Source organism: Entelurus aequoreus, linkage group LG13, assembly GCF_033978785.1.
Source record: "Entelurus aequoreus isolate RoL-2023_Sb linkage group LG13, RoL_Eaeq_v1.1, whole genome shotgun sequence".
Classification (NCBI taxonomy): domain Eukaryota; kingdom Metazoa; phylum Chordata; class Actinopteri; order Syngnathiformes; family Syngnathidae; genus Entelurus; species Entelurus aequoreus.
In genome coordinates, this window is record NC_084743.1 from 2089850 (window position 1) to 2103258 (window position 13409).

General features: G+C 33.5%; 1 protein-coding gene across 4 annotated transcripts in view; it reads right to left on the minus strand.

Annotated features, from left to right (window-relative positions):
* Positions 1-13409, minus strand: part of LOC133663052 (rho guanine nucleotide exchange factor 17-like) — a 141467-nt gene that overhangs the window by 3197 nt on the left and 124861 nt on the right. For all 4 annotated transcript variants that reach the window (XR_009828221.1, XR_009828222.1, XR_009828220.1 and 1 more), the window contains exons 15-23: positions 12271-12380; positions 12081-12200; positions 10923-11193; positions 10751-10837; positions 10618-10685; positions 8638-8786; positions 6129-6303; positions 5960-6055; positions 1816-1998 (exon numbers count right to left, since the gene is read on the minus strand). Coding sequence is in view for 1 of the 4 variants with exons in the window: in XM_062067236.1 (XP_061923220.1) it covers positions 1816-1998; positions 5960-6055; positions 6129-6303; positions 8638-8786; positions 10618-10685; positions 10751-10837; positions 10923-11193; positions 12081-12200; positions 12271-12380 (1259 nt within the window). In the remaining 3 variants the exon portion in view is untranslated. The remainder of the gene's footprint in view (positions 1-1815; positions 1999-5959; positions 6056-6128; positions 6304-8637; positions 8787-10617; positions 10686-10750; positions 10838-10922; positions 11194-12080; positions 12201-12270; positions 12381-13409) is intronic.

Genomic DNA, 13409 nt, shown 5'->3' on the forward strand with positions numbered 1-13409 from the left:
TCTAATACTTTGTAACACTTCCTAACAGCTCGTAACACCTCTTAACACTTCCTGTTTCTAATACTTTCTAACACTTCCTAACAGTTTGTAACACTTCCTAACAGTTCGTAACACTTCCTGTTTCTAATACTTTGTAACACTTCCTAACAGTTCGTAACACCTCTTAACACTTCCTGTTTCTAATACTTTGTAACACTTCCTAACAGTTCGTAACACTTCCTGTTTCTAACACTTTGTAACACTTCCTAACAGTTCGTAACACCTTTTAACACTTCCTGTTTCTAACACTTTGTAACACTTCCTAACAGTTCGTAACACCTCCTAACACTTCCTAACAGTTCGTAACACCTCTTAACACTTCCTGTTTCTAACACTTTGTAACACCTCTTAACACTTCCTGTTTCTAATACTTTGTAACACTTCCTAACAGTTCGTAACACCTCTTAACAATTCCTAACAGTTCGTAACACCTCTTAACACTTCCTGTTTCTAACACTTTGTAACACCTCTTAACACTTTCTGTTTCTAACACTTTGTAACACTTCCTAACAGTTCGTAACACCTTTTAACACTTCCTGTTTCTAATACTTTGTAACACTTCCTAACAGTTCGTAACACCTTTTAACACTTCCTGTTTCTAATACTTTGTAACACTTCCTAACAGTTCGTAACACCTCTTAACACTTTCTGTTTCTAACACTTTGTAACACTTCCTAACAGTTCGTAACACCTTTTAACACTTCCTGTTTCTAATACTTTGTAACACTTCCTAACAGTTCGTAACACCTCTTAACACTTCCTGTTTCTAACACTTTGTAACACTTCCTAACAGTTCGTAACACCTCTTAACACTTCCTGTTTCTAATACTTTCTAACACTTCCTAACAGTTCTTAACACCTCTTAACACTTCCTGTTTCTAATACTTTGTAACACTTCCTAATAGTTTGTAACACTTCCTAACAGTTCGTAACACCTCTTAACACTTCCTGTTTCTAACACTTTGTAACACCTCTTAACACTTCCGGTTTCTAACACTTTGTAACACTTCCTAACAGTTCGTAACACCTTTTAACACTTCCTGTTTCTAACACGTTGTAACACTTCCTAACAGTTCGTAACCCCTCTTAACACTTCCTGTTTCTAACACTTTGTAACACTTCCTAACAGTTCGTAACACCTCTTAACACTTCCTGCTTCTAACAGTTCCTAAGATTTCTTAACACTTCCTGGCTGCTTTTGTTTCTAACAGTTCCTAACACTTCGTAACACTTCTTAACACTTCCTGTTTCTAACAGTTCCTAACACTTCCTATCAGTTTATTTTAACAGTTCGTAACAGTTTTTAACACTTGGTTACACTTCCTTACAGTTTTTTTTAACAGTTCCTAACAGTTTTTACCACTTGGTAACACTCCTTAATACTTCCTAACAGTTCCTAACCGTTTGTAACAGTTTGTAATACTTCCTAACACTTTGTAACACTTCCTAACAGTTTTTAATATTCCGTAACACTCAGTAAGCAATTTTGCGGCCACCACTTTGTGTCAAAGTCGTACGTCGGCAGCCAAGAGGAGCTTTTGGGATCTCTAACCGACTTTAAGCTTTTATTTTCATTTTTATACCAAGTCAAATATTATGAGACTGGATTCTGAATCTTATCTGTTGTTCTCCAGGTCACTGTTGTGCGTGAGTGCAGGGAAGAAAAGCTCGGGGGAAAGTAGTAACCAGGTAACTTGCCAGGCTAAACCTTTAGAGGTCGTAACCTATCCCATTTTTTTTCTTCCAGTTTGTGGTCATGAGGTAACAAAACTGTACCTGTGGAGTCCGACACCGGAGGTGGGAACGTCATTCCGGAACCTTCCGGCAGCTCGATAGAGGTCAGGAATCGAACGTGGCCCGTGTGTCCGTGTGCGGAGCCCATGGGAAGGGGGGGGCTTTTCAGCGCACAAGCTGCCGTCCCAGACGTGACTGCTGGTATGGCCAGGGTGAGGACCACACCTGGGGGGGAAACACACCTTCAGGTCTTTCCCTTTTGTGCGCCTTCTAAATAGTAAACAACTGTTAGTAAGAGGCGGCTAACAATGCAGGTATTAGGGCTTGATCTATTACGCCAAGAGAGCGCTCTAAAAAAACAAAAAAACAACATTGCTGTCGTGACCTTCATATTTAACAATAACGACATTGGTGGAGCTAACGCAGAGGAACTACTTTTCTGGCATAGTGCTACATCACACTGCTCCTCTGAGCCAGGTTTTTTTTTAACAGTTCCTAACAGTTTTTAACACTTCCTAACTGTTCCTAACTGTTTTTAACACTTTGTTACACTTCCTTACAGTTTTTTTAACAGTTCTTAACCGTTTTTAACACTTTGTAACTGTTCCTAACAGCTTTTAACACTTCCTTACAGTTTTTTTTAACAGTTCGTAACAGTTTTTAACACTTTGTTAGACTTCCTTACAGTTTTTTAACAGTTCTTAACAGATTTTAACACTTTGTAACACTTCGTAACTGTTCCTAACAATTTTTAACACTTTGTTACACTTCCTCAGGGTTTTTTTTTTAACAGTTTTTAACACTTTGTAACTGTTCCTAACAGCTTTTAACACTTCCTTACAGTTTTTTTTAACAGTTCGTAACAGTTTTTAACACTTCGTTAGACTTCCTTACAGTTTTTTAACAGTTCTTAACAGTTTTTAACAGTTTGTAACACTTTCTAACTTTTCCTAACAGTTTTTAACACTTTGTTACACATCCTTTCAGTTTTTTTAACAGTTCCTAAAAGTTTTTAACAGTTCCTAAGAGTTTGTAACACTTCTTAACACTCTCTGTTTCTAACAGTTCCTAACAGATTTTAACAGTTCGTAACACTTCCTAACTGTTCCTAACAGTTTTTAACACTTTGTTACACTTCCTTACAGTTTTTTTAACACCCCCTAACAGTTTTTAACACTTCCTAACTGTTCCTAACAGCTTTTAACACTTCCTTACAGTTTTTTTAAACAGTTCCTAACAGTTTTTAACAGTTTGTAACACTTTCTAACTGTTCCTAACAGTTTTTAACACTTTGTTACACTTTCTTACAGTTTTTTTAACAGTTCCTAACAGTTTTTAACAGTTCCTAACAGTTTTTAACAGTTTGTAACACTTTCTAACTGTTCCTAACAGTTTTTAACACTTTGTTACAGTTCCTTACAGTTTTTTAACAGTTCCTAACAGTTTTTAACACTTTGTAACTGTTCCTAACAGCTTTTAACACTTCCTTACAGTTTTTTTTAACACTTCCTAACAGTTTGTAACACTTCTTTACACTTCTTGTTTCTAACAGTTCCTAACAGATTTTAACACTTTGTAACACTTCGTAACTGTTCCTAACAGTTTTTAACACTTTGTTACACTTCCTCAGGTTTTTTTTAACAGTTCCTAACAGTTTTTAACACTTCTTAACTGTTCCTAACAGCTTTTAACACTTCATTACAGTTTTTTTTAACACTTCCTAACAGTTTGTAACACTTCTTTACACTTCCTGTTTCTAACAGTTCCTAACAGATTTTAACACTTTGTAACACTTTCTAACTGTTCCTAACAGTTTTTAACACTTTGTTACACTTCCTTACAGTTTTTTAACACTTCCTAACGGTTTTTTTTAACACTTCCTAACAGTTTTTAACACTTCGTAACTGTTCCTAACAGCTTTTAACACTTCCTTACAGTTGTTTTTTTAGTTTTTAACAGTTTTTAACAGTTTTTAACACTTTCTAACTGTTCCTAACAGTTTTTAACACTTCCTTACAGGTTTTTTTAACAGTTCCTAACAGTATTTAACAGTTCCTAACAGATTTTAACACTTTGTAACACTTCCTAACTGTTCCTAACAGTTTTTAACACTTTGTTACACTTCCTTACAGTTTTTTAACACTTCCTAACAGTTTTTTTTAACACTTCCTAACAGTTTTTAACACTTCGTAACTGTTCCTAACAGTTTTTAACACTTTCTAACTGTTCTTAACAGTTTTTAACACTTTGTTACACTTCCTTACAGTTTTTTAACACTTCCTAACAGTTTTTTTTTAACACTTCCTAACAGTTTTTAACACTTCCTTACAGGTTTTTTTAACAGTTCCTAATAGCATTTAACAGTTCCTAACAGTTTGTAACACTTTCTAACTGTTCCTAACAGTTTTTAACTCTTTGTTACACTTCCTTACAGTTTTTTTTAACAGTTCCTAACAGTATTTAACAGTTCCTAACAGTTTTTAACAGTTTGTAACACTTTCTAACTGTTCCTAACAGTTTTTAACACTTTGTTACAGTTCCTTACAGTTTTTTAACAGTTCCTAACAGTTTTTAACACTTTGTAACTGTTCCTAACAGCTTTTAACACTTCCTTACAGTTTTTTTTAACACTTCCTAACAGTTTGTAACACTTCTTTACACTTCTTGTTTCTAACAGTTCCTAACAGATTTTAACACTTTGTAACACTTCGTAACTGTTCCTAACAGTTTTTAACACTTCCTTACAGGTTTTTTTAACAGTTCCTAACAGTATTTAACAGTTCCTAACAGATTTTAACACTTTGTAACACTTCCTAACTGTTCCTAACAGTTTTTAACACTTTGTTACACTTCCTTACAGTTTTTTAACACTTCCTAACAGTTTTTTTTAACACTTCCTAACAGTTTTTAACACTTCGTAACTGTTCCTAACAGCTTTTAACACTTCCTTACAGTTTTTTTTTTAGTTTGTAACAGTTTTTAACACTTTCTAACTGTTCCTAACAGTTTTTAACACTTTGTTACACTTCCTTACAGTTTTTTAACACTTCCTAACAGTTTTTTTTTTAACACTTCCTAACTGTTTTTAACACTTCGTAACTGTTCCTAACAGTTTTTAACACTTTCTAACTGTTCTTAACAGTTTTTAACACTTTGTTACACTTCCTTACAGTTTTTTAACACTTCCTAACAGTTTTTTTTTAACACTTCCTAACAGTTTTTAACACTTCCTTACAGGTTTTTTTAACAGTTCCTAATAGCATTTAACAGTTCCTAACAGTTTGTAACACTTTCTAACTGTTCCTAACAGTTTTTAACTCTTTGTTACACTTCCTTACAGTTTTTTTTAACAGTTCCTAACAGTATTTAACAGTTCCTAACAGATTTTAACACTTTGTAACACTTCCTAACTGTTCCTAACAGTTTTTAACACTTTGTTACACTTCCTTACAGTTTTTTAACACTTCCTAACAGTTTTTTTAACACTTCCTAACAGTTTTTAACACTTCGTAACTGTTCCTAACAGCTTTTAACACTTCCTTACAGTTTATTTTTTAGTTTGTAACAGTTTTTAACACTTTCTAACTGTTCCTAACAGTTTTTAACACTTTGTTACACTTCCTTACAGTTTTTTAACACTTCCTAACAGTTTTTTTTAACACTTCCTAACAGTTTTTAACACTTCGTAACTGTTCCTAACAGCTTTTAACACTTCCTTACAGTTTTTTTTTTAGTTTGTAACAGTTTTTAACAGTTTTTAACACTTTCTAACTGTTCCTAACAGTTTTTAACACTTCCTTACAGTTTTTTTTTTAGTTTGTAACAGTTTTTAACAGTTTTTAACACTTTCTAACTGTTCCTAACAGTTTTTAACACTCCCCTACAGGTTTTTTTTAACAGTTCCTAGTAGTATTTAACAGTTCTTAACAGTTTGTAACACTTTCTAACTGTTCCTAACAGTTTTTAACTCTTTGTTACACTTCCTTACAGTTTTTTTTAACAGTTTTTAACACTTTTTGGGGGGGAGAATATTGCCTATTTTGTGTTTTTGACATGAAATAATATTAAATGTGAAGTTTCATCCATGGCGATACATATTGATATCTTTTACCGTCCAGCCCAGATCTGGACGTAGGATTTCAAGTGGAACATCAACATTAGCCAGGGATGAAACGCCGAGCTTTACCTGCACTGGTTCCGATCCACAGGAGGTCTTTGCAGGCCAGCAGCGCTGTGATTCTCAGGCAGGCCGCCTTGTGCTGCCTGATGATGGCGTCTGCACCTGCGTGAGGAGGAGGAGGAGGACGGAGGTGAAGGGCGGCGCCCGATGAGACGGACTTCAGACGGCGTCTTACCCGCCAGCATCTTGTGGACGGCAGGCGCCACGTCCACCTCCATCAGGCTCTCCCGCGTCTGGGCGTGGTACAGCCTGACATGGGCGCTGCCCTGCAGGGCCAACCACACCCCCTGCCCGTACGCCACCATGCACGTCACGCAGCGGCTGCTGTCCGCCCCCACCTGCAAGCAGTGCTGGGACAGGGAGGACATCTGCAATCAAGTCTTCTCCACATCCACTTTTATGGTCATTGCCTGAATTGGCAGCATCTTTTTCAGAAAGTTGCAATGATTTGAGATTTTTTTTTTTTTTTTTTTTTTTTTTAAAAAGCCTTGCACAAACTTGTGATTTTATGAATTTGTTAGTAATGTTTTCAGTGTTTCCTGTGAAGCTCACCTCATAAAACACAGGATTTCAACAAAAAAGGGGAAAAGAAATACTGCATTGACGTTGTACTGGTTTTATCCCGCACAGACTTAAAAGTAGACAGTAGATGGCAGTAAAAGCACATACTCAGTACTGTACTGTTTACATTCATTATAGCTACTGTAATGTTAGTAACTAGAAATTGCCATTTCAGTAGAAATTGCAAGTTCATTTTTAAAGTTTAATCTCAAAACCAACTTTTATTTTCTAGTTTTCTAAATCGGCTTGAGTCACGTCCACTGTGTCTTTTATTGTTTATTCTATTTTATTGATTTGTTTTTACTTATTTTGGTGTATTTAATTCTCATCTTTTTAATTATTTTTATTATTATTATTTTTTAAATTATACTTATTTTGGTGTATTTAATTCTCATCTTTTTCATTATTTTATTTTATTAGTTTTTTTTTATTGTATCTATAACTTTAAATACGTTTTTTTTTATTTGTTTTTATTTATTTTGGTGTATTTAATTCTCATCTTTTTCATTATTTTTATTATTATTATTTTTTTTAATTGTACTTATTTTGGTGTATTTAATTGTCAACTTTTTATTTTTATTTTTTTTTTAATTATACTTATTTTGGTGTATTTAATTCTCATATTTTTCATTATTTTATTTTATTTTTTATTTTTATTGTATCTATAACTTTAAATACGTTTTTATTGATTTGTTTTTACTTATTTTGGTGTATTTAATTCTCATCTTTTTAATTATTTTTATTATTTTTTTTTTTTAAATTATACTTTTTTTGGTGTATTTAATTCTCATCTTTTTCATTATTTTATTATTTATTTATTTTTTATTGTATCTATAACTTTAAATACGTTTTTATTGATTTGTTTTTACTTATTTTGGTGTATTTAATTCTCATCTTTTTCATTATTTTTATTATTATAATTTTTTTAAATTGTACTTATTTTGGTGTATTTAATTGTCATCTTTTTCATTATTTTATTTTATTTTTTTATTGTATCTATAACTTTAAATACGTTTTTATTGATTTGTTTTTACTTATTTTGGTGTATTTAATTCTCATCTTTTTCATAATTTTTATTATTATTTTTTTTTAAATTGTACTTATTTTGGTGCATTTAATTCTCATCTTTTTCATTATTTTATTTTATTTTTTTATTATATCTATAACTTTAAATACGTTTTTATTGATTTGTTTTTACTTATTTTGGTGTATTTAATTCTCATCTTTTTCATTATTTTTTATTATTATCATTTTTTAAATTGTACTTATTTTGGTGTATTTAATTCTCATCTTTTTCATTATTTTATTTAATTTTTTAATTTTTTTATTGTATCTATAACTTTAAATACGTTTAATCGGATTACTTATTATTATTCTTACATGCAACACTCTGGAAACAGTGTTTCTTAATAGTGCTATATAAATAAAGTGGATTTATATTTGAATGCTGAAAAGTCAAAGCCGAACTGAAATGCTAACAGTTAGCACGCTCGCCAGATAGCATCAAGTAACAAAATAGTATACCATTTGGACACACCTGATTTAGAGACTTACAGTGAGTGTTTGTAGTAAAAAAAATTAAAAAAATTAACTCTCTTTGCTAAAAAATAATAATTAATGTTGTTATGAATTATTGACCTATTTAAGGCTTTAATTACTTCACATCAAATGTTCCATTTTGAAAGCTGTTTGCCAAAAAAACGGTTTTATTTGATTAAAAAAAAAGGCCATGAAAATTTAAAAAAAATATTAAAAAGTAATGTTTAAATGCTGAAAAGCCAAAGCCTAACTGAAATGCTAACAGTTAGCATGCTAGCCAGATACCATCAGGTAACAAAATATATGAGCTCAACAAGCTAGCATGTCAACAGTTAGCATGCGTCAAGTACCAAAATAGGACTTTTGAGGTTTATACAAAATGTGCATTTTTGTTGGAGAAAGGATATGAGATTATCATCACGCTTCAACATCTCTAACATGTAAACGCTGGCTCTTTGCTGGGTTAGAATTGCAAATGGAAATATGTTCTTACTTGTCTTGGCCTGAATGAATACATGTTACGTACAGGGCGTTTATAAACTACGCGACATTGCAAATTCCGGGAGGGACGGAGCAGCATTTACCTCCTGCACCAGCTTGGTAGCGTTGATGATGAGGACTCGGTTGAGGGAGCCACACCACAGCTTCCCTCCCACGGGAACCATCTTGGTGACGGGGCTGCTGGGCGTGCCCAAAATTAAGGTCTGGGACGACTGGGGGTCCCAGAAGCTGCCTGCAGACAAGAAATGGAGACTTAAAAGGAGCACAAAGTCTTGTGTTGCTTGTCAAATTTCTCTCCTCCTTTTAATTCATTATAACTCATTTTGGTATCTAGAAATTGCGAGTGAAGTGTCGTTTTAAAACCAACTTTTATTATCCGTCTTTTAAATGGGCGAGTGGTCTTTTATTGTTTTATTCTATTTCATTGATTTAACAATACAGGACTCCTGTACACTTGAAACCCTTTTTTTAAAATAGTTACCCACATCTGCAGTCCTCTCCAAGGTTTCTCATTGTCATCCCATTGACTCATTGTTGAGTTTTTCCTTGCCCTGACTTTTTGCAGTGTGGGTGGATGTGTAATTTCCACAGTGCAAAAAGTCAGTGTTCAAAAACAAGAAAAAAAATACAAAAATTAGGGGTATTTTATTTGTTAGTTCAAGTAAAATACCCCTAATTTTTGTAATTTTTTTTCTTGTTTTTGAAAATGTTTTGAAAAATATTTTTTTTTAGGGGTATTTTATTTGTTAGTTCAAATAAAATACCCCTTTTTTGTTGTATTTTTTGTTCTTGTTTTTGAACACTGACTTTTTGCAGTGTGGGTGGATGTGTAATTTTCCACACTGCAAAAAGTCAGTGCACAAAAACAAGAAAAAAAAAAGAAAAAAAAGGTGGTATTTAATTTGAACTAACAAATAAAATACCCCTAATTTTTGTAAAAAAAAAAATAATTCAAACACAATAAAAAAAATAAAAAAATAGGGGTATTTTATTTGAACTAACAAATAAAATACCCCTAATTTTTGTATTATTTTTTTTTCAAAAACAAGAAAAAACTAAACAAAAATTAGGGGTATTTTATTTGTTAGTTTGAATAAAATACCGCTAATTTTTGTATTTTTTTTTCTTGTTTTTGAACACTGACTTTTTGCAGTATGGGTGGATGTGTAAAAAAGTCAGTGTTCAAAAACAAGAAAAACAATACAAACATTTTTGTTAGTTCAAATAAAATACCCCTAATTTTTGTAATTTTTTTTCTTGTTTTTGAACACATCCACCCACACAGTGTGGGTGGATGTGTCATTTCCACACTGCAAAAAGTCAGTGTTCAAAAACAAGAAAAAAAATTACAAAAATTCAAAAACAAGAAAAAATATACAAAAAATAGGGGTATTTTATTTGAACTAACAAATAAAATACCCCTAATTTTTGTTTAAAAAAATCAAAAATAAGAAAAACAAATACAAAAAGTCGGTGTTTAAAAACAAGAACAAAAAAAGACAAAACAATAAAATACCCCAAATTTTTGTATTTTTTTCTTCTTGTTTTTAAACACTGACTTTTTGCAAAAAATAAAAAAAAATGTTTTGCAAAAAATACAAAAATGAGGGGTATTTTATTTGTTAGTTCAAATAAAATACCCCTAATTTTTTTTTTCTTTCTTGTTTTTGAACAAGAAAACAAGTGTGGGTGGATGTGTAATTTCCACACTGCAAAAAGTCAGCGTTCAAAAACAAGAAAAAAATTAATAAAAATACAAAAATTAGGGGTATTTTATTTGAACTAACAAATAAAATACCCCAAATTTTTGTATTTAGGGGTATTTTATTTGTTAGTTCAAATAAAATACCCCTGATTTTTGTATTTTTGTCCTTGTTTTTAAACACTTACTTTTTGCAAAAAATACAAACTTTTTTTTTGCAAAAAATACAAAAATTAGGGGTATTTTATTTGTTAGTTCAAATAAAATACCCCTAATTTCTGCATTTTTTGTTGTTGGCTTTGAACACGGATTTTTTGCAGTGTGGGTGGATGTGTCATTTCCATGCACAGTGCGAGTTTACCTGCTTCTCTCTGGTAGACGATCACTTCACCGTTGGCGAGCGACACAAAGACTTTGTTGTCCAAGTACCTGCAAGAAGGGGTAAACAACCACATGATGTACACAAAGATATTTGCATGTGGCGGAACACTTACAGTATACACAAGATGGAGGCGGCGTGCTGCATCTTCATGCTGTTCTTGCGGTTGCGAATATTGTCTGAGGACTGGTACACGTGGATACTGGACCGGGAAGAAGGATTGGAGAGTATCATGCCACGCAGTCGGAACATTTTGTTAAGAGTATCACACACACACACACACACACCATCCGTCTTCGGTGCCGAGCCACACGGAGCTCTGGTAGGCCTCGGGGTCGATGCTGAGCAGGTCTTCCAGGCTGGCTCGGGTGAAGGAGCCCCTGGAGGAGCGGCGCATGGCGCGGCCGTCCATCGGGCTTTCCGCGTGGGCTCTGCCTCCTCCTCCTTCGACCGTCAACGTCCCCGGGGCGGAGTATGAGCTGGCCACCGACAACTCCTGCTCCTCCTCGCTGCTGGTGGTCTCGGCGACCAAGTCCTTGGAGCACGGAGCCTCTTCGTCTTCGGGGGGGGGGGGAGATGAAGAAGGAAATCAGGGACAGGGACAGGGACAGTGATCCATGTGTGCTTCAGCACAGATATCACTATTCAACGTGCGTCCCGGGGCCCATTTATTGCAAAAATTATTTAAAAAATAGAGATACAATGTAAAGCAGGGGTCCCCAAACTACGGCCCGCGGGCCGGATCCGGGCCCCTCAGCATCCAAAATCCGACCCACAGGAAGTCCCAAGTTTAAAAAAAATAAATAAATAAATAAAAACAATTTTATTTATTTTTTTTAATCTTTCCTTTCTAATCCATTTTCTACCGCTTGTTACTCTTGGTTGGTGTCTCCTAGTCGCTCAGGCAAATCATATTGTCTAAAAATGAATTTTCCTATCGATAACGTGACAATGTTAAATGTTGATGAACATCAATGTTAATTGATGTTAAATGACAAAACGGATTATAAAGACAATGTATATATGTATATACTGTATGTATATATATATATATATATATATATATATATATATATATATATATATATATATATATATATATATATATATACATACATATATATATATATTTTTTATTTTTTTTTTTAATTTATTTTTTATTTATTTATTTTTGTATTTTTTAATATATATATATATATATATATATATATATATATATGTATATATATAAATAAATAAAAAAAAAAAATAATAATAATAAAAAATATATATATATACATATATATATATATATATATATATATATATATATATATATATATATATATATATATATATATATATATATATATATGTATATAAATAAAAAATTAAAAAATAATAATAATAATTTAAAAAAAAATATATATATATATATATGAGACGTGCCCACTGAGGTGACTCACTGCCGTAGCTGGAGGAGATGGTGGAGTGACTGGCTTGACTCTGCAGGGTGGATGAAGGGCTCGGCGAGTCCTCGTCGTCCGTGTCGTCGCTGTCGAACGGGACAAGCTCCGCCCCCGGACCTTCAAAACAGCAAGGTGTTAAAACGACATGGCGTCTTCGCTGGTGACGTGGTGGTGTGGGGGAAATTACCGGCGGGTTGATCGGTCATCTCCAGGGAGGAGCGAGAGATGGAAATGTGCAGCTGCTGCTGGTTGTGGTCGGGCGTGGTGGGAGCGGCGGCCGCCCCGTGTCCACGCTCCCTGGGAAGTCAAGAGACACTGGTTTACCCATCCCATATTGGTATTTACTCATCCCATATTGGTATTTACACATCCCATATTGGTATTTATCCATCCCATATTGGTATTTACCCATCCCATATTGGTATTTACCCATCCCATATTGGTATTTACACATCCCATATTGGTATTTACCCATCCCATATTGGTATTTACACATCCCATATTGGTATTTACACATCCCATATTGGTATTTACCAAACCCATATTGGTATTTACACAGCCCATATTGGTATTTACCCAGCCCATATTGGTATTTACCCATCCCATATTGGTATTTACCCATCCCATATTGGTATTTACCAAACCCATATTGGTATTTACACATCCCATATTGGTATTTACACATCCCATATTGGTATTTACCCATCCCATATTGGTATTTACACATCCCATATTAGTATTTGCACATCCCATATTGGTATTTACCAAACCCATATTGTTATTTACACATCCCATATTGGTATTTACCAAACCCATATTGGTATTTACACAGCCCATATTGGTATTTACCCATCCCATATTGGTATTTACCCATCCCATATTGGTATTTACACATCCCATATTGGTATTTACCCATCCCATATTGGTATTTACCAAACCCGTATTGGTATTTACACAGCCCATATTGGTATTTACACATCCCATATTGGTATTTACCCATCCCATATTGGTATTTACCCATCCCATATTGGTATTTATCCATCCCATATTGGTATTTACCCATCCCATATTGGTATTTACCCATCCCATATTGGTATTTACCCATCCCATCTTGGTATTTACACATCCCATTTTGGTATTTACCCATCCCATATTGGTATTTACCCATCCCATATTGGTATTTACCAAACCCATATTGGTATTTACACATCCCATATTGGTATTTACCCATCCCATATTGGTATTTACCCATCCCATATTGGTATTTACACATCCCATATTGGTATTTACCCATCACATATTGGTATCGAATATCTGTCTTACATA